General features: G+C 45.1%; 1 protein-coding gene across 10 annotated transcripts in view; it reads right to left on the bottom strand.

Annotated features, from left to right (window-relative positions):
* Positions 1-27,685, bottom strand: part of LOC140395622 (endonuclease V-like) — a 123,537-nt gene that overhangs the window by 77,050 nt on the left and 18,802 nt on the right. For 4 of the 10 annotated variants that reach the window (XM_072483607.1, XM_072483608.1, XM_072483613.1 and 1 more), the window contains 3 exons: positions 20,325-20,437; positions 11,661-11,729; positions 9,249-9,377 (listed from right to left, as the gene is read on the bottom strand). In XM_072483607.1, coding sequence (XP_072339708.1) covers positions 9,249-9,377; positions 11,661-11,729; positions 20,325-20,437 — 311 coding nt within the window. The other 6 variants (XM_072483610.1, XM_072483611.1, XM_072483612.1 and 3 more) reach the window with 6 other exon arrangements.

The following is a 27,685-nucleotide window of genomic DNA, read 5'->3' as shown; positions in this document are numbered from 1 at the left end:
GTTCGGGGTGGCCGGTATGGGAATTGAACCCGCGCTGCTGCCTTGTTCTGCATTACAAGCCAACTGTTTAGCCCACTGTGCTCAACCAGCCCCTCGCTAAACCAGCCCCTAGCTAAACCAGCCCCTACTCCATCTCCATCAACTTTACTGAATCAGCTGAAGGTTAGATGGTGGGATAGGAGGAGCTGTGGAGTGAGTCTCTCCGCAGGGTGAATGACGTGCAGCTCGAGGCAGTGTGTTCAGGGCACATCTCAGCAAAGCCAGGATGAGTCCGTTTTTTTTTTTGAAGGGGTTGGGAATAGGTGCGAGACGGCCTGCGGATCATGCGCACATGTTCTGCCCCAAATTGGTGAGTTTCTGGGCGTATATTTTTCAATACCATACAGGCAATTTGAAATGTGGATTTGGAGTGCTGCGCATTAGTAGTGATATTTGGGGTGTCAGACCAGCTGGAATTAGGACTGGGGTGATGACCAGTGTAGCCTCTGGGGTGGCCACTTCCCGATTACAAAATGGACACTTTGCAAAGATTGCAGGGAAAATGGACAATGCTGAGAAAACAAGCAGTTTCAGAGCTTGTCTGTATATTGGAGCCGCAGCTCCCAGACAAGACCAAAACTGTAGGCCCATTAGCATACTAATGGCCCATCTCCAGGAACAAAAGAGTAACATTTGAGTAACCGATACTAAGGCAGACACCCCGGCGCCAGAGGAGACCGAAACAAAGCAGGCTAACGGCCACCTAGGACATGCCCAGCCATCAGGGCACCCACCCCTTTATTGGACGAGATCAATATGAATGATCAAGAAACCGCCCAATTGATTGGGGCCAAGTTCAAGGCCCGCCCAAAAGAGCGCAAAGCCCCTTTGGGTATAAGAAGGAGCCCCCAAGAGAGAATCGTTCTCTTGGACCCGGCTCTCACCGAGGAGAGACCTGTCCACCAGCTGCACCAGAAAGTCCAAGGTCAACGCTCGCTACCAGACAGACGACCTTAGCTGTTCCCCTGTACCAGTCGAACTCCAGCAGCTTCAGAACCGAACAACGGCTATTGTTCCTCTGACTGAGTGGCGCCCGAAGCTAAGTATAGGCTTTAGCAGTAGTGATGGTTTAGTCTGTAGTATTTGTGCACGAGTAGATTTAACTGTGTGTGTAAATAAATAAGCATTGACTTTGAACTAACTAACTGGTGTACCGAGTCTTTGATCAGTATTCGGTTTTGAACCTTGTGGTGGTATTGAAAGATACCTGGTGACTCTAGAGCAAACGTAATTAGAATTAAGGAAGGCGACCATATTGACCGCCATATTCAGAGCCAACCAAAGAGAGCAACACCGATACTCTGCCGTTTGCATTGTTGGCTCGGTGACGGATTCTGCAGAGTTGGAGACAGGCGCCAGCTCCCAGTGCCTCAGTGTGGCTGGGTGACTTGATGGCATTCTTGAACCTCGAGAAGGTCACGTTCACATCGAGGGAAGCGATCACAGATAGCGAGCGTTTATATTGCATTTCAAGGATCTGGTTACTGTTAGCTGCTGGGGGGGGGGGGGGGGGAGGGAGGTAAGGTATATTGGGGGTGTTGTTTAGATATGCTTGTTGAGGTTGTTGATGCGTATGTTCCTGTTTGATAGTTGTTTATGTATAAAATGTTACAAATTTAATAAAAATATTTTCCAAAAAAAAAAAAAAAAATGGTGAATCCACTCAATTTTAATCCCAATGAAATCAGATGGAACAAGTCATCTGTTTTATCAAGTCACCGTTTAGGCAGCGAAGGTGAAGATTAACCTTAGTCTTTAAATCTCATTGAACTTTCTGTTTGGCTCAATTCTGAAAGTTGTGACCAATTTATCTCAAAGTTAAACAGTATGATATTTAAGCCTGTTTCTGAATCGATCAGTGCGAGTGAGAGATTTTGTCGTGCTCATCATTCTGTGGGCATTCATGCTTTTTCCACCTACGCATCATTTTCCCCCCAAAATATATTCACATATTATATTTTTATTTGCAAAAATATTTGCACCAATTTTAGCATGAAGCCACATAAAGTATGATTTTGAACCATACTTTTAACTGGTCTTAAAATACAGCTTAGCAACCTGTCACCTGGCTCTTAGCAAAGGTGGCCACTGACAAAGTCTAGTCTTCTTTAAGAAAAATCATGGAGCTTTTCCAAGTGATGACATTTTTCCAGGACATTTATATTGAGCTACTGTGGGACATGCCAAGGCAAAACGCTTTGCTCTTTTTTGCACTTTAGCTAAGAAAAATCCCTGCCTTAATCATGCAACTCTTTTTATTCCAAATTAGACAAAAGGGCCGGATCCAGCTGAGAACCTAACCAGGCTCTCATCCTTTCTGCGAGGATGGAGCATTGAGGAAAGACCCTTCCCTGGCAATTTGAGATGGTGTCAATGGTGTGGCATGGCAGCAGGCACCCTTCTTCTCCCCCCTCCCCAACACAAATCCCACATATGCAGGGGTAAAATCATGCCTGCCTTTAACTCTGGAGACACTGTCAACAATACTCGTGAATCATTGAAAGGGAGTCTTGATGCATCATCCAAGTGGGAGGAACACTGATGTGGTGCTGAAACAGAGCCTCGGGAGACTTCCGATCCTCTTCATCTCCATAATGGTGCTACCTCTACTCCCACTAGGGTTGCTATGTGAGGGCGCGGGCTCTCTAGGAGTGAATCATTGATGCCGTGCATAAGGACTGGCATTTTGATTTAAGCCATGTATTTTTCAACATACTTCATATCACCAATAATTTCAAGAAGCCAATTTCTGCTGTCACAAGTACATGGGAAATTAGCATCTTTGAATTTCCATCCACATTTGCTTTCCTATTAGAGTGCAGGATTCAGTGTTTGTGCACATACACCACCTACTCTTCCTCTTCAATTACGAACAAAACAAATAATTTTATAAAGTCTAATAAATACTCCACCTACATTGCCACTTACGTCCAATCAGAGCCAGGATGCTAACATCAGTACTGCATGGTGCCTCCAATCTGATAATGATCTCTCCAGGGTAGTGGATGATTGTAGACACAGATTGGAAAATGTCTAGTTTGAGATTATCATTTTGATGGATGGATAAAACATTGAAAATGAGTTTCTGGTGGGAGTTGATTTCGAAGTGTTCCGTCCATAATGGAAGTATTTTGAATTACAGAGTTTTCATTCACAGGGTTACAAACAGTTTTGTTTGTTTTTCAAGCAGAACAATGAAATAGGTAAGGGGCTAAAACCATTCAAAATATTACTGCAGGCACAATATGTAGAGGAAACAGTCTTTTATTGTACAGAATATTGACAAAGGCAGCACAGTACTTATATTCTGATCTGAATCCCCCAAAGTAGCAGAATTACACAAGGTTCTCACAACCTGTTTCAGCAATGTAAAAATATCTCTTTATAAATAGTTACACCTCTTATAGGTATCATATTGTATCAATGTGTTCTTCTGGATAATTCAACCCTTTTAAACCAATAACTGCTGAAGGCTGTTTTAGAAAGCCTTTCATCTTTCCGCCTGATTACTTACATGTTAGCTCTTCATTTCTGAAAGGCTGATTGTGGAAAGGATGCACTATATTCTCCCCAGGGGCCAAATCTGGCCACAGTGCACCATTTAATTATTCAGAAGAACTGCCCTTCTGAGTTTCCCAAAAATTCAGATGGGAAGATTTTTTTCAGTCTTCGTCCAGTTATTTCACATCAAAGTTAAGTCACTTAACTCGCTCTACATCAGTGTGATCGGAAGTTATTCTTCGTTCGCTGTCCTGAAGACACAATTTCACAAGGATCCGTATGTCTCATGCCAGAAGACAAGTGGAAAAAATACAAACTTTCATTCCACCAACCTTCTCACCCTCATGTTGGCTGGAATCCACAAATGCATTTCCTCTTCATTCTCTAGTAGTTCAACCAGCATATTCCTTTCAATTAAAAGCAAAATACTATGGATGTTGGAAATCTGAAATGCTGGATACATTCAGCATCTGTGGGGAGAGAAACTCTTAGTCATACAGCCTCAGAACATTAACTGCGTTTTCTCTCCTCACAGATGCTGCCAGACCTGCTGAGTTTATCCAGCATTTTCTGTTTTTATATTCCTTTCAATTACTGCCGTCAGGTATTGAACGGTGTTCCTTTGGTAATATTATTCAAGTTGTTATTCTCTCAACTAATTGCAGGCATGATTCCGACTGATGATTTTTAATAATCTCAACCCTGCTGTGGTGTCTCTGATCTGAGTTCACCAGAACGGGGCGCAACCCACAGAAATAAAACAGAAAGGTGCCCCCTTGAGTACCACGTCTCTACTTTTACGCAGTATTTCATACAACTTACAGCACAGAAATAAGCCAATTGGCTTAACCGGTCCACAATGTTGTTTATGCTCCACACGAGACTCCTCTCCCTTCCTTTTGTCTAATTCGATCAGCATAATCTTCTATTCATTTCTCCCTCGTGTTTATCTGGCTTCCCCTCTTTTCCTCCCACTTTATTTGCTTCTTTGCAAGAACTGGGACAAAGAGTCAGTCCAATTTCAGTCGCCAGTTTATAGCACAGCAGGTTATTGGGATTTATACTGGACTTGAATGGAGATATAGTGCAAGAGGTGACAGTGACATGTTTGCATTCTCCAGTTAATTAAATGGCAACGTTCTCTCAGAATTCAATCCAGGCTCCTGTGGATTTCAAATCTCCCTTTGAGGTATCTATCTTGTTTGTCGTTTTAAATTGGAAGTAGAACCCAACTGAAGTCAGAAGGAAAAATGCCCACGGTGCACTCCTGTCAGCTATCACTGTACTCTGACGCCACTGTGACTTTCAAATAGCAATTCTCCAGGCTTCCGCCGAGACTTCCAACACCAGCGGGGGAAGATGACCCTTAGTGCAAATGTTATACTTGAGAGCATATTTGGAAAGCTCACGGCAATGACTCCGGTCCCTTTTGCTCTGAATCTTATATTTTCCCCATTTGCAGGGTCCCAGGTTTGATTCCCGGCTTGGGTCACTATCTGTGCGGAGTCTGCACGTTCTCCCTGTGTCTGTGTGGGTTTCCTCCGGGTGGTCCGGTTTCCTCCCACAAGTCCTGAAAGACGTGCAGGTTAGGTGAATTGGACATTCTGAATTCTCCCTCCGTGTACCCGAACAGGCGCCGGAATGTGGCGACTAGGGGTTTTCCAGTAACTTCATTGCAGTGTTAATGTAAGCCTACTTGTGACAACAAAAATTATTAGTATTATAACTGAGGCTCAAGTTTAAAAAAATACAATTTCTCACCTTGAAATGACTATACAGGTTTCCACATATTCCTAAACTATTTTATGTTATTCATTCATAGGTAGTCCTCCTTTGTACACGGATTGTAAAGTTCCGCTATTGCTTCGTACTCAGAAGTATCTTTTGGTAATGATTACAATAAACGTATTTCCAAAAGTCAATGTCAGAAGTAGATACTGCCTATACAGATTACAACCACTGCTGCTCATGGTAATTTTTGGCTTTATCCTTTCTTAATAATAATAATAATAATGATAATAATCGCTTATTGTCACAAGTAGGCCTCAGTGTAGTTACTGTGAAAAGCCCCTAGTCGCCACATTCCGGGAGGCCAGTACGGGAATTGAACCCGCGCTGCTGGCATTGTTCTGCATTGCAAGCCAGCTATTTAGCCCAGTGTGCTAAACCAGCCCTTTGTAGTACTCTAGACAATAACTGTAGATCAAACTAACAGCAGTGCTTAAATTATACAGCAGAGACATGTTGTCTAAAAATAATTTATTACTCAATTACGAAATATGAGCACGCAATGCAAGTAGCGCCAGGCAGCGACCTAATGCTGCGCCCTTTTCACCGATGGAAACTGATTCTCAGTTTAGCTCAGAAAACAAAGCTCATTATATAAAGGCAGCTGTTAAATTCACATGAAAAATGGCATTTGCTTTTAGCCAGTACCGAGCAGCACCCCCCACAAAAGGAAGACAACAGATTTGACATGTGAGCTGAGCACTGGTTTAGCTTCGCTTCCTACACTGGTTCCTTGTTGTATTGCTGCCTGTACAGTGGCAGATGCAATGGCATTTCCTGCTGCCAGGGACAGAAAATGGCCCACGGCAGGATGAAACGTTTAATATTCCAACACTGCCAACCCCCACCACGGCAGTGGAAAGATTTAGTACACTCTGCCAAAGCTGCTGCTAAATTACTGCTCGAATCTACCAGGAGGTTCCGTCTTAATTCACCTTTTGTTGCTGACTTTCCCATAGAATACATCAGCTGTTCTCACTCTTTGATTTTTCATTTCATATTTTCTCTTTGCCTTCTCTTTATCTTTTCAATTCCTTTACTCTTTACATTCCCTTAAGAAAAGATAAGAAATAAGAGTGGCTGTAAACCATTCTGCCCTGCTCTGCCATGCAACAGGATCACAATTGATCTTCTTACCCGGCCAAACTTCATTGCAGGATCTCCATATCCCTTCACATCGAAAACATATTAATCTCGGGGTTGAATATACTCAAAACTGAGGAACTATGGCTCGGAGTTAGAAAAATTCCAAAATTTCACCAACCCTTCAAATTTAAAAAAATCTAATCTCGTCACTAATGACTGACCCTTTAATCTAATGCCGTGGTCCTTATGTTTAGAGTCCACAGCCAGGGGAAACATCCAGCCAGCATCTACCTTGCTAATTCACTTAAGATTTTTATGTTTCAATGAGATCACCTTCCATTATTCTAAACTCTAGGGAATTTAGGCCTGATCTCTACTAACCCTTCTCACAGGACAATCCCCTCAACTCAGCAATCAGTCTAGTAAACTTTCACTGTAGTCCCTCTAAGGCAAGTATATTTTTACTTAGGACTCTAAAACAGTACACAGTTTCTCAAATGCAGTCACATAAGGGTTTGCAATAAGGCTTCTTTACATCTATACTCCAATCCCAATAAAAGTTAACATAACATTTCCTAATTGCTTTCTGCACATGGATGTTAACTTTGTGATTTGTGCTGGTTTAGCATACTGGGCTAAATCGCTGGCTTTTAAAGCAGACCAAGACAGGCCAGCAGCACGGTTCGATTCCCGTACCAGCCTCCCCGAACAGGCGCCGGAATGTGGCGGCTAGGGGCTTTTCACAGTAACTTCAGTGAAGCCTACTCGTGACAATAAGCGATTTTCATTTCATTTCATTTTCAAAGATATCCAGGTCCCTCAGAGTACAAACATTTCCCAGTCTCTCGATTAAAAAATATTCTCCTTTTCTAGTTTTCCTACCAAAGTGTAACAACAGGCTTGGGGAAACGTTTAAGAAACTGCAGGAACAGATGGTAATTTTTTCTAACCTCCACCAGATTGCCTGTCAATCAAACCAGAGTATGTTTCTTTTTAACTCTGACAGCTTCAGCATGCTTTTTCCCCCCCATGTTTGAAGGGTTGGGGATTGGTACAAATGTTCAGACTGAGTCACTTGAACAGACCTTATCCACCCTTCAAGGACGTTTATGTCTACTCCACAAATTTGTGACTCCCACAATGCGAGTTAAGACCCTTGAAAATTCAAAAGTGGGGTCTGTTTGAACTCAACATTAATTTCAAATAGCCAGATTGGGTTGCAGTTTGTGATTCATACTTCACCACCTGCCCCCACCAGCAAAAGTGGGAGGTGTCAGACATGGCTTGGGACTTCTGTATCCGGGTCCCATCTCCCCTTTTTAAAGGTCTTTGGAGTCAGCCGTGAAAATCCAGCCCGTACTCTCTTTTCTGCTATGGTCCATTTCCAATTACTCGGCATAGCAGTGTTTCTCCCTTCACTTGGCTTCTTACACGAAAGAGAAAATGCTGGAAAATCTCAGCAGGTCTGGCAGCATCTGTAGGGAGAGAAAAGAGCTAACGCTTCGAGTCCAATGGCTCTTTGTCAAAGCTAAAAGACAGAGAAAGTGGGAAATATTTATACTGTGGAGTGAGAATGAAAGATGAGTCATAGCCACAGAAACCCAGGGAAACCGGGTGCTAATGGCCACAGAAACCAGGGGGAAAGAGCGCTAATGGCAGTCCCCAGAGAAAACAAAAGATGTGAAAGGTCAAACAGCAGAGAAACTAACATCAGAGGGTGAACTGCTGATGTGGGGGAGGGGAAGCAGGAAGCAAAGAGGAGAAAGGTGAAGGAAAGGTCGATAAGATTGGAGGGGGGGGGGGGGGGCGGGGATTAAATATATATTAAGAAAGGAAGAAATGGTAAAAGGCAGTTCAAATGAAATGGGATGAAAACAAATGGGTCGAGGTGGGGTAGAGCTGATCATCTGAAGTTGTTGAATTCGATGTTCAGGCCGGAAGGCTGTAGTGTGTCTAACCGGAAGATGAGATGTTCCTCCGGTTTGCGTTGAGCTTCACTGGAACATTGCAGCAGGCCAAGAACAGACACGTGGGCATGGGAGCAGGGTGTTTTGTTAAAATGGCAAGCAACAAGAAGGTCAGGGTCCTGAATGCGCACAGACCGAAGATGCTCAGCAAAGCGATCACCCAGTCTGCGTTTGGTCTCTCCGATATAGAGGAGACCACATTGGGAGCAGCGAATGCAGTAGACCAAATTGGAAGAGAAGCAAGTGAAACGCTGCTTAACCTGGGATGTTGAGCATAAAAGAGGTAAAGGGGCAGGAGTTACACCTTCTGCGGTTGCATGGGATCCAATGGCTTCTTACACATTGGATCAAAAAGGAGTCTTGTACACTCAAACTATCCTCCCCTTTTTATTATCTCTGCCGTTGGAAGTCCCTCTTAATTATAATGGTTTTCACTTATTCTATAGATTTCCCCATATAATTCGCCTTACGTTTTCTTTCTAGTGTTCAGTACCTGCTTTTTAGTGAAGCTCGTGTTGAATCTTTGGCAAGATTCCGTGCTCTGGTCAATATACCTCCCTTGTCCAATACCAAACAAATAAATTAACAAGTCTTTCATTTCTTTGCTGTTTTTAGCAGGCTGGTGGTTTAGAATGGATGTTACATTGGCTAATGTAACAAATCACTGCACTTCATAAATAATTCATTGCGCAAAATGCTTTGAAATGTTTCAACATGACAATCAGATACATAGCTGCAATTTTTTCTTTGTGCAAAATTTATTACCTCAATAGTAATATAAAGTTACTGTTATGATATAAAAGATAGTAATCTTAATAATCACAGCATTGCTTCCCAATATACAAAGTATGCAACATAAATACATACCTGCCTAATTGGTTCTGGTACTCTGTATTTGCAGCAAGAATGCGTCAGGCGTAAGGCAGTGTCCAGACTAATCCTGTGACCCACAGATACATAAATTGGTTTTGTGCTTTTCTCGCAGCTTTTAAGAGCCTGACACAAGTAAAGAAATAAAATTAGAAATATCTCATGAGCTCTATTAAGGGTTGAAATACCTTTAAAAAAAATAATGCAAACATAATATCAACACGGAAATGTTACATAATGCAATATTAGAAAAACACAACACACCCACCCAAAAACAAATACCCTTTTCCTAACAATAAAAAATAACCACCCTTAACAGCTGATGGTGACTTATCCATAGAATCATAGAATGCACATTGCAGGAGGCCATTCAGTCCATCGAGTCAACACCAGCCCTTGGAAAGAGCACCCTACCCCAACAGAACCTGCCTCCGGGCTATTAACGATGCAAAGGTGAGAACATCCGCCTTCACCCCCATTGGGTCCGATACCCAGAAAATGCCCACCAAAGGACAAGGTTCCAGATCAATGTTGAGAATCTCTGACATGGTGATAAAGAAGGAGACCAAAAGGCTTACCATCTTGGTACATGACCAGAACACACGGGTGTGATTAGCCAGCCCCAGGGAACACCGCTCACACCTGTCCTCCACTCCCGAAAATAAACTACTCATCCTAGCCTTAGTTTTGTGAGTACTATTACCACCTTGAGCTGAATTAGGCTGAGTCATGCTCAGGAGGATGTGGAGTTTACCCTGCAAAGGGCCTCACACCGCACTATAGGTAGGTGCTAGATCCCCCTCCCATTTTGCTCGCAACTCATCCAACAGGGCTATCTCCGTAGACAGGGTTTGCCCATAGATACCTGAAATGCTCCCCCAACCAGACCCTGCGAATGATAGGAACCCCTTCAACAAGGAGGGTTTCAGAGCCAAGGGAAATGGAGGAAAAGTCTTTCAGACAAAATCACGTATTTGGAGGTTACAGATCTAGTCCGCCCTTGGAAGTTGAAACTTCATCGACAGCTCCTCCAAACTACTAAACCGTCCCTCCACAAACAAATCCCCAAAGCTCTCAAGGCCCCTTCCCTCCTATGACCTGAACGTGGCTTCGAGACTCGACGGTACAAATAGGTGGCTGCCACAGATGGGGGCCAGCAATGACATGGAGCTCAATTTATAATGCTGCCTAAATTGCCTCCATATCCTTTGAGTGGGTACCAGCACTGGGTTCTAAGAGTACCTCATCGAAGAGAAGGGATGCAAGGCCATTGCCAAAACCCTTCAACTAGAGCCCCTTCAAGAGCTTGCCTCCACCTGTCTCCATATAGAGCCCGACTCCCTCATCCACTCTGGCACCTTCTCGATATTGGCAGCCCCACAGTAAAAGAGCAAATTGGATAACGCTGGACCCCTGACTGCCAGTCCCTCTGAAGGAATGCTCAATGGATTCTTGAGGTCTTTCCTGCCCAAATGAAGGAGGCCACTAATTTATTAATCCTAGCAAAAAAAAGATTTTAGAAGGAAAATAGGGAGATACTAGTAAAAAAAAGACTTCGGAAGGAAAATAGGGAGACACTGGAAAAGAAATAGAAACTTTGGGAGGGTATTCATTTTTATAGTCTGGATCCTGCCCTCCAAGGAGGTTAATCCACTTCTGCAAGTTGGACCTCACCGTGCTCATCAGACCAGCATAATCTAATCTATGGAGCGAGCCTAATCATGGGCTACCTGGATACCCAGACAACGAAAGCCACCTCTGGCAAGACTAAAAGATAATACCCCCAGATCGAGTGGGGGCCTTCCACAACTCACAATGTCCCAAAGTACTTTACAGCTAAACAAGTACTTTGGAAGTGAAGTCACTTTGGAAGTGAAATGATAGACCGTCTATTAATTGTTTGTTCTTGACATAGATGCTGACTGACTTGCTGAGTGTTTCCAGCATCCTTTTTATAAATTTAGAGCACCCAATTCATTTTTTCCCCAATTGAGAACAATTTAGCGTGGCCAATCTACCTATGCTGCGCATCTTTGGGTTTGTGGGGGTGGGGCCCACGCAGACACGGGGGGAATGTGCAAACTCCACATAGGCAGTGACTCCGGGGCCGGGATCGGACCAGGTCCTCGGCGCCGTGAGGCAGCAGTACTAACCACCTCGCCACCGTGCCGCTTTCCAGCATCTTTCTATACAGGAATGCTTCTGGTCATCAAAATACCCTTCCTGAAACATCACCAAGATGATTGTTCGTGGGTTTCTAAGCATTCTACAATAAATTCTAAAACTGTAAATTCCTCCTAAGAATAACCGTTTCTCTGTTTTAGTTGAATTCAACTGAAATACAGTGATGAAAAAAAGACTTTTATAACTATTTGCACTGCACAATACAGCATAAATACATAGACCTACCATGCCTAATACTTTCCCAGAGCTTCCAGTTAGTGAAAACGCATTACCTCCTTTCTGAAGGTCTTTGACCTACAAAGCAGCAATGTGTTAATAAAAACAAGTTTTCACAAGACATATCTTCAATTTCATAATTACAGTACTGACTGATTTAAGTAACAATTAATAAATTCTCCTCTCAGAAGCACTAATGCTATAAATTTTCCAGTTCATCTATTTATCGGGTGCGATCTAACAAAAACAAGAGTCCGTTCTGGGCAGGATTCGAGGGGGTCATTCCTGGCACGACAAGCACCGGGAATGACCCCACTATCGGACGGCACACTGTTGTGCTTTCGGGCCCCAATGGGGAAGGCCCCCCTCGAGGCCACAATTAGTGTTATTTCCTGCACTGAGGAGCTGTGCAGGTAGAGGTCGGGGAGCCATTTCAAAATGGCGGCCCGATCTCCCGACCCTTTGACGCGACCCCCGGATACCCCCAAAGCCCAACTCGCCTATAAGGTGGGCCTCAAGCTCCCCTACATCCCACCTCATACGGGCAGGTACACCATGGGCCCGAGCCCCGGCCTGGGCAAAATGCCACACAGGCACATTGGAACTGCCAGCCTGACAGTGCCCCCGCCAGCCTGGGAGTGCCACCTAGACAATGCCAGGGTGCACAGGTACCAACCACCCAGGGGCCTCCGCTCACCTGGGAGACAACCCCTCTGCCCCAATCCAACCCAAGTGCCATTCACCTCGGTCCCCATTTGTGGGGACCAGTGCTAAACCGCACCCGGCTGGGGTCTCCTCAGCGAGGCCGGTAGACCCCAGGCGCTGGTTCCACCTGGCAGCAGCAGGCTTAAGTGAGCTTTTAAACTCACTTATCTCTGCGTCTGGGTCCCGCCCATTGTGAGCAGGATCCTGATCGCGACATCACACGACATCTCATAAACGAGCGGATCCCTGAAGAAGCCTCTCCCGGGATCTACCGGCCTAGCCCTGTCCTGAATCCAGCAGGACGTGGCCAGTAAATCGCGCCCATCATTTTCCAGTCTGATACAGAAACAGGATATTTAGTATTAATTTACTGTTTAAAAATCTGGCTAGGGCAGCACGGTGGCGCAGTGGCTTAGCCCTGCTGCCTCACGGCGCCGAGGTCCCAGGTTCGATCCCGGCTCTGGGTCACTGTCCGTGTGGAGTTTGCACATTCTCCCCATGTCTGCGTGGGTTTCACCCCCACAACCCAAAGATGTGCAGGGTAGGTGGATTGGCCGCGCTAAATTGCTCCTTAATTGTAAAGAATTGATTGGGTACTCTAAATTTATTTTAAAAAACAAATCTGACTGAATAGATACTTTTCTCCTCGAATATCTCTGCAATGTTCTGTCCTAGCACGGACAGTAGCACTTTTCATTCAAGGTATAGCCATTACAAATCTGGATTTTGGGTTGAGACCCATGCTGGGAAGGTGCAATCATATCACGGCTAAACAGGTTGACCATCAACCTGTAAATCCTTCCAATATGCCTTTGGCAGGTGGGAAGAGCTGGAGAATTTCTTGGTCAGCCAGACTGTGTGATAACTGCAGAGTAACAGTTTCCCAACGTTGACAGACTCCGTCTGGTTCTTCCCACGCAATGTATTCCATGGTAAGCATCCTCCTTACTTCAAGGACTACCAGAGAGAAAGAGACATTGCAGGCAAGGCCAGCATTCATTGCCCATCCCCAATTGCCCTTGGGTCGGTGATGGCGAGCCTCCTTCTTCAAGCACTGCAGTCCATGTAGATTACTGTCTTTGGTAGTTGTTTTGATATAACTGAACGGCTTATCAAAACTGAACAATGTGAAATCATCAACAAACATTTCCACTTTTTACCTTACGGTGGAGGGAAGATCATTGATGAAGTTACTGGAAATGGTGGATCCTAAGTCATTATCTTGCAGCAATGTTCTGGGACTTTGTATGACTGTAGCATAGCTCCTACCCCCTCGTATTCTATTCCTCCAGATATAAATATGCATTATTTTGATTATTCTCTGGAATTAATGCCATTTTGATGATTGAGATTATAGGGTCCAGTGTCAATGTCGAGGACTCCCAGGGTTACTCCTTCCTGACTGTATACCATTCTGTAACCACCTCTGCTGGGTCTGTTCTGCCGGTGGGTTGCAGTTCGTTACAACCGACAGTCTTGCTTAAGAGTCGGCCACATTTCTGTGGGTCTGAGTTCTGCAGTTGAGCCAAATTCAGTAAGGATAGCAGATTCCCACCCCTAGAGTACATTAGTGGGTTTTTTTTTTACAACAATCTGGTAGTTTCACGGTCACCATTCCTGCGAGTAATACTACTGACAGTAATTCCAAATATACTTAACTAACTGAATTTAAATCCCACAACTGTTGTGGTGGGATTCGAAGTCATGGTTAGTTCAGAGCTCGGGATTGCTAGTCCAGTAACATGAACACTATGCGACCATTTGGGGTCTGGCTTTAAATCAGAGAAGAACACCAAGTAGGAATGGCTGCAGGCTCATCGTCAAGCTGGAATTGCCACATCAGGCATGGGGGAGGGGAGCAATCCTCGTCAGACGCAACAACTACGAAATTTACACAAATAGCCAAGTCAAACATGGCCCAGGGAAGGAAAGGGTAAAAGTCAAGTCATTTCTTGGTGCGTGTCAACTAGTTGATAGGTACATAGAGTCACCAACCAGGTCCATCATTCAAAATAGCTGACTTTTAGTCTAATCTTCCCCTTACATTCCAGTGTTGCCCTTGACAACAAACTTAAAATAAGACCAGGAAAGAACCAAGTGAAGGGCCACACTGCTCCAGGAAGGCAACACCGAGATGGAGACACTTTTGCCAAAAACAATAGTATACGGGGAACCCAAAAGAACAATGAAACTTACTCCTTTACAACACTATTTTTTTTTTTTAGCACCGGTCACCAGATACCAAAGCACTGAATATTAAACTGCTCCTCCTCCGGTAGGGTGGTAAAAACAAATTTAATTGGAGCCCCCAACAGGAAGTTGGATAAATGAAGGAGAAACAAATTGCGGGGATATGGGGAAAGGACGGGGGAGTGGAACTGACTGGATTGGTTTTTTTTTAAAAAATGTATCTTATTCCAAACATGTATCAAAACAGGTTACAGCGAACAAACACCCCGGGAAACATGCTTCCACTGGCTTGGATTGCTATTGGAAAGAGCTGGCACCGACTCGATGGGCTGAATCACCTCCTCCTGAGATACACTATTCTACGATTGGGAGGCGAGACAAATACGTTAAATACGCAGAGGAGGGCAAGAAAATAACTAAAGGAAATGTGAGAAAGGACAAAAGTACATTGTTGTGCCTCTATGATTGTCCACATGACGAAATACATCTTTTTTCATTCATCTGGGCTTAAACGTTGATTATTAGGCACATAAGTGGCTTCTGCTGCTGAATTTTTAAAACCCCCTTCCGCTGAAACTGACTGTGCTTCCCATTTCCCTTGCTGTAATAATGGCTCTAAAGTGAGGTTTCGCTAAAGGGTGACGGTAAATTTATGAACAATCATGATTTTGTAATCAACAGCTCACAGACATTGCTGTTCCTCGGCAAAAGGCCAAATTAAACAATCCTGCCAACAGGCTTGTAAAGAAACTTATACAGGACGAAGCACAGAAAATAAAACATAAGAGCCTCATGACAAGGTGGCTTGAGGATGAAGACTGGCAGGTACTTTGTAAATCCCTGCCGCAAAGCACACGTACTTCCTGCTTTGCATTTATCTGTTTTATTTAGATGAAGGTGTTGTAAAAAAAAACATCAATCAGATCTTCATAGCGCTATCTCCCACTTACTCCAGCAGACCACAAAACTGCTTCAGTCATAAAAGGTCCTGTATAACAGCAAAAGTTTGGGAATTTGGCCGTATAACATGACTCAGAGGCTGTTACCCTCCTGGAAGGAGAGAAGAGTTGCCAAGGTGATACTGTATCACTTTCCAAAAGAGACAGAGCTCATCCAGGCGACGACAGCCCGGTTAACGTGGCATTTGCGGCCAGGCAGAAAATTGGAATCCTTCATTGAAGGTGAAATGACTAGGTATCGAACTGAAGAGAAAACAATTCAAAGCAACCAACAGGTGGGAAGATTGTGCTCGACAAGTGTAGCAAGTGTTCTGTGAGGCGGTGAATGAGGAAGTACAGCGGATGTTGTTTTCAATGGACATTCAGAGAGCCATTGACAAATTACTGCATAGAAAACTATTGGTGACAAGTGATGGACAATAAAAGCAGGTTAGAAGGGAGGAAAACAGTGGAAGTCAAGGACAGCTTCCCATGGGAAAACAGGAACAAAGGTTGGAAATGAGAGGGCAGTACGGGGGGCGCAGTGGGTTAGCACTGCTGCCTCACGGCGCTGAGGTCCCAGGTTCGATCCCGGCTCTGGGTCACTGTCCGTGTGGAGTTTGCATATTCTCCCCGTGTCTGCGTGGGTTTCGCCCCCACAACCCAAAGATGTGCAGGGTAGGTGGTTTGGCCACGCTAAATTGCCCCTTAATTGGAAAAAATGAATTGGGTACTCAAGTGGTGTTCAACGGAGTTCTGATTTGGGACGACTTTTGTCAACCGCGTACATCAATAATTTTGACCCATTGCTAGACGGAGTGGTGTCCAAGTTGCAGTTGATACTAAAATAGAAGGTGGTTCTCATGATAGAAGAAAGGGGATGACATAAATTGGTGGAATGGGGCAAATATGTCAACAAATGTGCTATGGTTCTGAGGCTGTGGAATGCATTACTGAAGTTAGTGATTGTAGCAGAAACCATGTCTTAAGAACACTTAAGAATAGGTTAGATAGCTGATTGTAGTAAATGGATGTGGAGATATGGTAACAGCATTGGAACATGGTTTCCACGATGTCCTTTCACACGAGTTATATTTACCTATATGGGGAGGCAGCCACATGAAGACCGCTACAAAGGGACAGCCTCGTGATTTTCCCAACTTAACCATTAATTTCGAATGTGCCAATGTGGCCTCGTTTGAGAGAACAAGAGCAGTGGAAAAGGGAAAGCGGAGTGGCAAGCGAGCGGAGTGCAGATTAAGACAGGGAAAGAATGGGCAGAGAACGGGCAAGGGAAAAACGAGACAGTCACTCCCAGGAGGAGGGACCACCACATTAGCGGGAAAGCTAGTGCTGGGAGCATGCAGCAGATAAAGGCTGCAGGAGGGTGGAGCCATGCCCGAAAGTAGCGGTCTTCGGGGTATCGGATCAGCCAGATTCTTCATGGGGAGGTGGGCAGACGCCCTACTCATTGCCTCCCTGATTGCCCGCTGTAGAATCCTGCTCAGTTGGTGATCAGCAGCACCACCTAAAGCTGCATCAGGAGTTCTCCAGGTGGAAAAAATCAAATTCGCCATCCAAGGATTCCTCAAAACCTGGGAGCCATTCACCAGACTGTTCCGGGACCTATTTGTGTCCAAAAAAGTTAAATAAATAAGTAGCCAAGAGCCAGGGGAAAGTAGCCAGGACACGGTAGAAGATTGGATTGGATTTTGTTTATTGTCACGTGTACCGAGGTACAGTGAAAAGTATTTTTCTGCGAGCAGCTCAACAGATCATTAAGTACATGGCAAGAAAAAGAAATAAAAGAAAATACATAATAGGGCAACACAAGGTATACAATGTAACTACATAAACACCGGCATTGGGTGAAGCATTGGGCTGTAGTGTTAATCAGGTCAGTGCATAAGAGGGTCATTTAGGAGTCTGGTAACAGCGGGGAAGAAGCTGTTTTTGAGTCTGTTCGTGCGTGTTCTCAGACTTCTGTATCTCCTGCCTCGATGGAAGAAGTTGGAAGAGTGAGTAAGCCGGTGGGAGGGGTCTTTGATTATGCTGCCCGCTTTCTCCAGGCAGCGGGAGGTGTAGATGGAGTCAATGGATGGGAGGCAGGGATGGGAGAGGGAAGGGAGGGAGGACTGGGGGCGGGAGGGAGCAAGAGGGAGTAGCCAAACCCAGCAGGAATGAGAGGGGAGTAGCAGAGAAGAAGGGGGGGGGGGACAGGGAGGGAGGAAGGGGGATGGAAGGAGAACAACAGAGGGGAGTCAGAAGGGAGGAAAAAGGAGGGAAGAGGGGGGAGGGGAGAAGAGTGCAGGAAATGACAATCACAGCAAGGCGAAGGAACAGGAAGAAGGAACAACAGATGGCCGAAGCGGAGGCAAATGGACAAAAACAACAACAAAAACGACCAAGTGATGCAAGTGACATCAGGGGTACCAGCCAAGTGCCCCCTCCACCCGGTCTTGTTTTGTTTTGCATAAAAAAAGAGAAGGGGGAGGGGGAGCGAAAGCCCCCCTTTTCTGCTAGGTGTTATGACACTTTCTCTACTTTTTTTGACTTCCTCTGTTTTTGCGCGTGTACATTTGTAAGAATATCATGTATAAAACCTGATAACATTAAAACATTTGCAATGTGCTTCCTTGTCAAAAACATTTTGAAACATTAACTGCATCCAATGAATTTCTCTGATCCTCAATGGCAAAATACCTTCTAAAACAATTCCAGGGAGTGCAGATATACCTTCAAAAACAATTCCAGGAAGTGCAGATATACCTTCAAAAACAATTCCAGGGAGTGCAGATGTACCTTCAAAAACAATTCCAGGAAGTGCAGATATACCTTCAAAAACAATTCCAGGGAGTGCAGATATACCTTCAAAAACAATTCCAGGGAGTGCAGATATACCTTCAAAAACAATTCCAGGAAGTGCAGATATACCTTCAAAAACAATTCCAGGAAGTTAGATAACCAAAGTTAAAATGACTCTCTTATGTTCCCAGGTATGTTCCAGCACACTGTGCACAGGGATCTCCTAATTCTAGCGGTTAAAATATGTCAGTTAAAGTTCCCTTATTGCTAACCCCAGACACCTTAAAATTCACTGGTATAGATGCTTGTGAAGAACACTTAATCTAGTTAGAACAACATCGGCATCATTCACACAATACCAAACTTCACCCTGCAGTCTTTGGAAGTTTCATTACCATTGCTGAATCTCCTACCATCGTCCATATTTGCAAAGGTCATCAACCTAACTGGACCAGTGTACAGTGGCTACAAGAGCAGGTCAGGACTCTTCAAAGTCTGCCCTCAACTACCCACACCCTCCCTCCCTCAGCCACCCCTCCCATTTCACAGGGACTCCCCGGTTCCTCTTGGCTTCCCCCAGGTTCGGCCCCACTCGAGCCCGGCTCTTCTTGGGTTCCACTGGACCCGGCCTCAACTCGTCACAGGCCCTGGCCAGGCCGACTGCGGGACTCAATTTGGGAACCCCTGCCCTATACCAGCTGGACTGCAACTGTTCAAGAATGTGGCTCACCTCCACCTTCTCCACGGCAGCTCAGGATGGGCAATAAATGTTGGCCTTGCCAGTGATGCTCACATCCCAATAGTAAATTTTAAAAAGCCAAACTGGCTTGGTGGTAACGTTTCTATCTCTGAACGGAAAGCCGATTGTGGATTCAGGCTCCATTCCTGAGATTTGAGCACATAATCTTGTGTGTCACTTCAGTACTGAGGATGTGCAGCATCTCCGGGGACGCTGCCTTTTGGTTGACATGATAAAGCGAGATCTCTTCTGTCCTACTTGATGGATATAAATTAGTCCATTCAAAGTGCAGCAAGAGGAGTTGTTCTGGTGTCCTGGCCAATCAATACACTAAGACAAATGATCTGATGATTGTGCAATTTGGGTGTAAATTGGCCGTTTTGTTCCCCTACGTGACAATACTGGCTACACATAAAAGTGAATCACTGGCTGTGTCACGGTTCGAAACATGCTGAGGTCATGAACGATGCACGGTCCCAACCTACTTCAGCGGAAAGTTCAATTGCCATTGTGGCCCACTGTCATTTTGAGCGAACCTGCCATCTGAAACTGCTCAAATTAACGGTACCTTGCTGAGATCGGCCACTCAGCTCATTAACCGGGACTGGGTCTGAACTCCGAACCAGCGTGTAAAAGGTTACTGTGTAAATCTGCTGCAACATCCAACCACACCATTCAATATAAATCTGATATTAGCAGCTAATATAATTCTTCTGGTTCTGTGATTCAAATAGGAAAACTTAAAACATATGTTTCTATTTACTTATGGGCTCCATCTGGAGATAAGATACTGGCGATGACACACTCACAGCCGCTACAAGAACAAGCTTTATCTTTGTACAGCAACCAATGCTAAATTTTGAAACTAGGTATTTTGAATGGGGAGTGAGGAACCAGCAGACTAAGCCCCTGCAGTGGAGTAATTTGAATCATATTTGTGGAGACATATGACATGTATTTGTGGGGTTTGCAGGCCACAGGCCTGGTATAAAGAACGTTAGAAGATTTCCTCATTTATTACATTCACAGGATAAACTGCAGAACTGCAATATGATTATATTATTAATGTTTGTGCTGAAATCCTGCTTTCAGTTTTTGAATTTATCGTGCCGTATGGTTATTAATGCTGTCACCCTTTCTAAGGAACTACTTCCTTCTGCAATTGCTTTTGTGACTATAACAAATGCTGGAGTCAGATTGAATTCAGATTGAAATTCCTGGTTTTAGGGTATCTAACTTCAGTGATATGTGATATTCCAGTGCAGCTAAACTCCGAGGTACATGGTTCTTTCATACCTTTTCCTTCAGCAGATCCTTTTCTTCCAGACCATCCACATGCAGCAGGTTCTTCGCAACCCCAATACATGGCAAATCTGTGAGGACACCCAAGTGGCAGGCCACACCGAATTCTGTTGACACCCCCCAAAAATTAATCACGAAAGCAGTAATAAATACACACGTAGAGTACTGTCTGTGAGGAACTGAATACTAACTTTTTTAATTGTGCGTTACACTTTGAAATACTAAGGCATTGTACAAGATATTGATTATCGTGGGATAACACAGCAGAGGAAGGCTATCCAGCCCATCATGTCTCTGCTTCCTCCTTCAAAGTCATACAATCAGTCCCATCCCCCTTCAATCACTCCCTTTTGAAAGTTAGTGTTGAATAATATTCCGCTACCCTTTCAGGCGTAACAAAACATTTTAAAAAATGTTTTTAAGTATAAATTTAGAGTACCCAATTATTTGTTTTTCCAATTAAGGGGCAATTTAGACAATCCACCTATCCTGCACATAGAACATACAGTGCAGAAAGAGGCCATTCGGCCCATCGAGTCTTCTCCAACCCACTTAAGCCCTCACTTCCACCCTATCCCAATAACCCCTCCTAACCTTTTTGGTCACTAAGGGCAATTTATCATGGCCAATTCACCTAACCTGCACGTCTTTGGACTGTGGGAGGAAACCGGGGCACCCGGAGGAAACCCACGCAGACAGGGGGAGAACGTGCAGACTCCGCCCAGACAGTGACCCAGCCGGGAATCAAACCTGGGACCCTGGCGCTGTGAAACCACAGTGCTATCCACATGTGCTACCGTGCTGCCCATCTTTTGGGTTGTGGGGGTGGGACACACGCAGACACGGGGGGGAATGCGCAAACTCCACACGGACAGTGACCCAGGGCCGGGATTCAAACCCGGGTCCTCAGCGTCGTAGGCAGCAATGCTAACCACTGCGCCACGTGCTGCCCTCCGCGTAACAGAACATATCAATTCACTGTGTAAAAGGATTCGCTTCACGTTGGCTATGGTTTTTTTTTGCCAATTACCTAAAATTTGCATCCACTGGTTAACGATCCTTCGGCCACTAGAAACAGCTTCTCCTCGTCTATTCAATCAAAACCGTTGAACATTCTGATCACCTCCACTAGTTTCTCTGCTCCGAGAACAACAACTCCAAATCTCAACCCTGTCCAGGTGTCACACTGTCAAATCTCCTTGCCACCATATCTAAGATGTGGAGATGCCGGTGTTGGACTGGGGTGAGCACAGTAAGAAGTCTTGCAACACCAGGTTAAAGTCCAACAGGGTTATTTGGAATCACTAGCTTTCGGAGAGCTGCTCCTTCATCAGGTGAGTGAACCTTCTTTCACTACGCTTATTTCAAATACACTTGACTTGCCCCGGTTCCTTCAAAGATTTATGCAAGTTTAGGTCTCAGTTCCTACGCTTTAAAAATTATTTACATTGTTTCTTCCGTTCCTTCCACCAAAATGCATCAATTCACACCTCTCAGCATCAACAAATTGCAAATGTATTAAAAGTCAGGCCAGTGAAGTTACGTCATGATAGGTCTTGACAGAAAGGATCAGGTGGCCCCCAGGGGGTGAACAGTCAGAGCAAATGGAAGGTGAATCAACTTGGGTTTGCGTGTGTAAATTGAGTCGCTGTGGCCCAAAACATATGGCAGGAGGTTGAGTCATTGTGGCCTTTTGCTCGCAGCCAAACATCCATTCTCATGAGAAACAGAGAATAAATTCCGACTCTTACAATTATAGGGGGGCACAGAAGGAAAATCCAAGGGGTGTGGTTTCTCTTTTCGAAGAACCCTCTCATTTTATATATTGCAACAAAAAAAAACCTTCAAGAAAGATCTTTGATAGGGCAGCACGGTGGTGCAGTGGTTAGCGCTGCTGCCTCACGGCGCCGAGGTCCCAGGTTCGATCCCGGCTCTGGGTCACTGTCCACGTGGAGTTTGCACGTTTTCCCCGTGTTTGCGTGGCTTTCGCCCCCACAACCCAAAGATGTGCAAGGTAGGTGGATTGAACACGCTAAATTTCCCCTCAATTGGAAAAAATGAATTGGGTTACCTAAATTTAAAAAAAAAGAATGATCTTTGATATTTTAAAAACAGATCAATTTTATCGGTTCCGTCGAGTTCAACCATCCAAAATAGTGGTTTCCCAGGTACAGGTGGTTTTTGAATTGGCTCCTTAACTGAACTGAAATCCTGGTTTCAGAGGGAATGTCACCAGAACAGCTCGACAAAGGCGGAGATACAAAACTTACATTTTTTTAAATATTAAATATTTGAAAAAACCCATTCCAAACAAAAACCATTGTCACTAGGCTTTCCTTCTCCGTTAAGCAGAAACGTTTGGACTAGTAGAAAAAGTCTCCCTCTTACATGTTTTTTAATAATAATCTTTATTGTCACAAGTAGGCATACGTTAACACTGCAATGAAGTTATTGTGAAAAGCCCCTAGTCACCACATTCCGTACACAGGCAGAATTTACAATGTCCAAATTATCTAACAGCACGTCTTTTGGGACTTGTGGGAGGAAACCGGACTCGGCACCCGGAGGAAACCCACGCAGACGCAGAGAGAACGTGCAGACTCCGCACAGACAGTGACCCAAGCCGGGAATTGAACCTGGGACCCTGGAGCTGTGAAGCAACTGTGCTACCCACTGTGCTACCGTGCCGAATTTGGAAAAATAAAGTAAGCTTCCCCAAACATTCAGCTTGAGCTTCTTGTTCACAGTCCCATTTTGAAATGATTTTCCCCTTCTGTTAAGTCTCTTTCTCACATACATTATTCTGTGATGACAACAGCAGATTGGTAATCATCTCCTGGTACTCCGCCAATGTTTTATTGAGGTACAAGATGAGAATGCGCCACAATTTCTGCCTCCTCTTTAAAAGGGGAAACATTTAGCTTCATCCGACATGTTTTAGCAGAGATTGCTGTGTGAGGAATAAGGAGAAGCCTGTATGCTTTCTAAAAATTCATTTACAGGGTGTGGGCGTTCCTGGTTGGGCCCAGCATTTATTGCCCATCCCCAGTTGCCCTTCAGAAGGTGGTGATGAGTTGCCTTCTAAATTGCTGCAGTCCCGGAGGTGTAGGTACACCCACAGTGCTGATAGGGAGGGAGTTCCAGGATTTTGAGCCAGCGACAGTGACAGGTGATATATTTCCAAGTCAGGGTGGTGAGTGACTTGGAGGGGAACCTCCAGGTGGTGAGGTTCTCAGGTATATGCTGCTCTTGTCCTTCTAGATGGTAGGGGTCGCTGGTTTCAAAGGTACTGCCTAAGGAACCTTGGCGAGTTCTTGCAGTGCATCTCGTAGATGGTAACATGACTGCCCTGTTCGTCGGTGGTGGAGGGATTGAATGTTTGTGGAAGGGGGAGCAATCAAGCAGGCTGCTTTGTCCAGGATGGTGTCGAGCCTCTTGAGTGTTGGAGTTGCCCTCATCCAGGCAAGTGGAGAATATTCCATTACACTCCTGACTTGTGCCTTGTAGATGGTGGACAGGCTTTGCGGGGTCGGGAGGTGAGTTACTTGCCGTAGGATTCCAAGCCTTTGACCTGCTCTGGTAGCCACAGTATTAATATGGCTAGACCAGTTCAATTTCTGATCAATGGTAACCCCCCAGGATGTTGACGGATGGGGATTCAGCAATGGTAATGCCATTGAATGCCAAGGGACAATGGTTAGATCCTTTCTTGTAGGAGATGGTCATTGCCTGGCACTTGTGTGGCGGGAATTTAACTTGTCAGCGCAAGCCTGGATATTGTCTAGATTTTGCTGCATTTGGACATGGACTGCTTCATTATCTGAGAAGTCGTGAATGGTGCTGAACATTGTGCAATAATCCGCAAACATCGCCACTTCTGACCTTATGATGGAAGGGAGGTCATTGATGAAGCAGCTGAAGATGGTTGGGCCCAGGGCACTTTACCCTGCGGAGCTCCTGAAGTGATGTCCTGAAGCTGAGATGATTGACCTCCAACCACCACAATCATCGTTCTTTGTGCCAGGTATGACTCCAAGCAGCAGAGACATTTCCCCCCCTGATTCCCATTGACCCCAGTTTTGCTGGGGCTCCTTGATGCCACACTCGGTCAAATGCTGCCTTGATATCAACAGCAGTCACTCTCACCTCATCTCTGGCATTCAGCTCTTTTGTCCATGTTTCAACCAAGGCTGTAATGAGGTCAGGGGCTGAGGTGACCCAGGCGGAACCCAAACAGAGCTTCCGTGAGCAGATTATTGCTGAGCAAGTGCCACTTGATAGCAGTGTTGATGACTCCTTCCTCACTTTGTTGATGATGGAGTAGACTGATTGGATGGGTTGGATTTGTCCTGTTTGTGTACAGGACACATCTGGGTAATTTTTCACATTGCAAGGTAGATGCCAGTGTTGTAGAATACTGGAACAGTTTGGCGAGGGGTGCAGCAAGTTCTGGAGTACAAGTCTTCAGTACTAAGGTCAGGAAATATTTTCAGGGCCCATTAACTTTGCAGTATCCAGTGCCTTCAACCGTTTCTTGATATCATCTGGAGTGAACCATATTGGCTGGAGACTGACATCTGTGATGTTGGGGACCTCCGGAGATCGAGATGGATCATCCACTTGGCACTTCTGGCTGAACTTTGTTGCAAATACTTCAGCTTTTTCCTTTATACAGATGTGCTGGGCTCCCCCATCATTGAGGGCAGGGATATTTGCGGAGCCTCCTCCTCCTCCAATGAGTTGTTTCATTGTCCACCATCACTCACAGCTGGATGTGGCAGGACTGCAGATCTTAGGTCTGATACATTCTCTGTGGAATCGCTTAGCTCTGTCTGTCACTTGTTGCTTATGCTGTTTGGCACACAAGGAGTCCTCCTGTGTTGTAGCTTCACCAGGTTGACACCTCATTTGGTGTTGCTCCTGCACTCTTCATTTTAATTCTTAATTTTATGTACTTACAAAGAATAACTTTTGGAGAAACTCAAGGTATTTCAGAAAATCCATAAAAATATACAAAAACAACATGCGGATGCCAAATTCTCATTGGACAATAAAAAATCTGATAGAGTGGAATTTGGTCACTAGAGTGCAATTTGGTCACCAGGGTAGAATTTGATCACCAGTGAGGAATGCAACGAGGACAGTGTGGTCGCATGGCGGAAGAAGAAAGTGAATTTAATTGGATCTTCTAATGAATGGCTGACAAGTGTGGGAGCTGGCCAATAACAGGGAGCAGGCGCCATATTTGAAGGGTGGCAGAACTCTTATCCATAGAATCCATAAACCAATCCTCTGACAGAGCATCTTACCTAGGCCCACTCCCCCGCCCCATCACAGTAACCTCATTTAACCAGCACATATTTGAACACTAAGGGGCAAGCTAGCATGGTTAAACCACGGAGGAAACTGGTGCACAGGGCAGCACAGTAGTTATCACTGCTGCCTCACAGCGCCCGAGGCCGGAGGTTCGATTCTGACCTTGGGTAACTGCCTTTGTGGAGTTTGCACATTCTCCCCGTGTCTTTGTGGGTTTCCTCCGGGTGCACTAGTTCCCCCCACAGTCCAAAGTTGTGCAGGTCAGGTGGATTGGCTATGCTAAATTGCCCCTAGTTGGGGTTACGGGGATAGGGTGGGGGATTGGGCCTTTGTAGGGCTCTCTTTCCGAGGGTCGGTGCGGTACTGATGGGCCAAATGGCCTCCTTCTGCACTGTAGTGATTCTATGATCACCCGGAGGAAACCCACTCAGACACTGGGAGAGGGTGCAAACTCCACGCAGATAGTCACCCAATGTCGGAACCGCACCTGGGTCCCTGTGAGGCACCGGTGCTAACCATTGTGCCACCAGCAAGGGAGGCTAAACAAGAATGGTCATAGTGAAATGGTAGCTGCTAGAGGAGATGAAGCCCATTGCAATTTGCAGTGCTCACTCTTTATGCCTCCCTTCCTGTGCATACATAAGATGCACCTCAAGGTGACCCGTGAATTTCTATACCTCCGAGGTGTCTTCCAGGTTTACCCAACCTCAAGCTCGTCCCCTCCCACACCCTCCCTGTACCACAACACTGCTGTTTGTAATGGCTGCCAAAGGCAGCCAACACTGACCTGCCGCTGAGCTCCCACATCCCAGCAGTGAGGCTCCGAAGCTCCGTTCTTCACTTCTGCCCCTGAAACAATCTGGAAGCTCCGAAAGTTTCCGAAATCTCTTTAACCAGCTCAATTGCCTGCCTGCTGCCAATGAGCATGGTCTCTGTGCAACCCAGTTGCCACTGGGAAACCTCCACAGTGGTTATAACATGTCAGGCACCCATCCTGACGCATTCCACCACTGTTATGCCGGCTCACCGACACCCCAGTCCATCACACCAGGTGCGAGAAAATTTTGGCCGAAGTGTAAAATGTACAAACGGCAAAACAACAAATGCCACTTTTGCTTTTTTTAGTGCGAGTTTAAAAAAAAAACATCAGGCTCAAAGTGAATTAATTCCTGTTACGTTCACACATATTTTTCAGATGTCAATCGTTTAAGATTTCATCGGAAACAGTTGTGTTGATGCTGTTGTGACGATAAAGGCAGGGAGAGCTCGTACTTTTATTTGCTGTCCTGATGCAGTCAACCAATTACGGGCAAGTAGCACCTTCTTAACGCATTGGAAGTGTAACCGGAGTGTCTATTGGGAAAACGCACACATCTCACTTGGCTCAACATTCCAGTTGAAAAAGCGAGGGCCCAGTGAATAATGCTTTATTTTTAATTCAGTAAATTGGTTAGGTTGCTCACGGCCGGCTACAGCTGAGGAAACAAGTGCTGCCCAATTCTACATCCCTTGCGCCATAATTCAATATTTGCGGTCTTACGACATTCCAGGAGCCTAATTTGTACATTTAAGGAGTCTAACACCTGTTTCAGGCAGGCGGGCACTCTGGACTAAGTAATTGCCTGGGTTTGTGCACTTGTGGTCCAGATTGGGTGTGACAGATTGTAATGTAAGATCCAAAGCCCTCTCACATCTATTTTAAGGGTGCAACATGGGCTGCCATAAACTGAATCCCTCCTGAGGGTCTACTTATAGGTAGTAACTGTAAATTTGCCACACGTTCAATTAAACTGTTTTAAATTACTGAGCTTAATCTTTGGTTTTCCCTCGTGCAGAGTGGTGAGCACCTTTCTTCTTTTAGCGGTTAGCGATTTTCCTCATGCTCAATGTTTTTTGTGTTGCTGATTGGTTTTTTTTTTGCTTTGCTGTTCACCACACTTGTGAAAATCCTTTCAATTTTCTCTTCAATCGCATTCTAACAAAATTTTCGCCCATTCCCGAAAACGTAATTGATAGTTTCTCCTCCGTGTCACTGCACA

The sequence above is a fragment of the Scyliorhinus torazame genome, chromosome 18 (genome assembly GCF_047496885.1).
Source record: "Scyliorhinus torazame isolate Kashiwa2021f chromosome 18, sScyTor2.1, whole genome shotgun sequence".
Taxonomy (NCBI): domain Eukaryota; kingdom Metazoa; phylum Chordata; class Chondrichthyes; order Carcharhiniformes; family Scyliorhinidae; genus Scyliorhinus; species Scyliorhinus torazame.
Note: the sequence above shows the minus strand (reverse complement) of the source record. Positions and strands in the feature narration are given on the sequence as shown.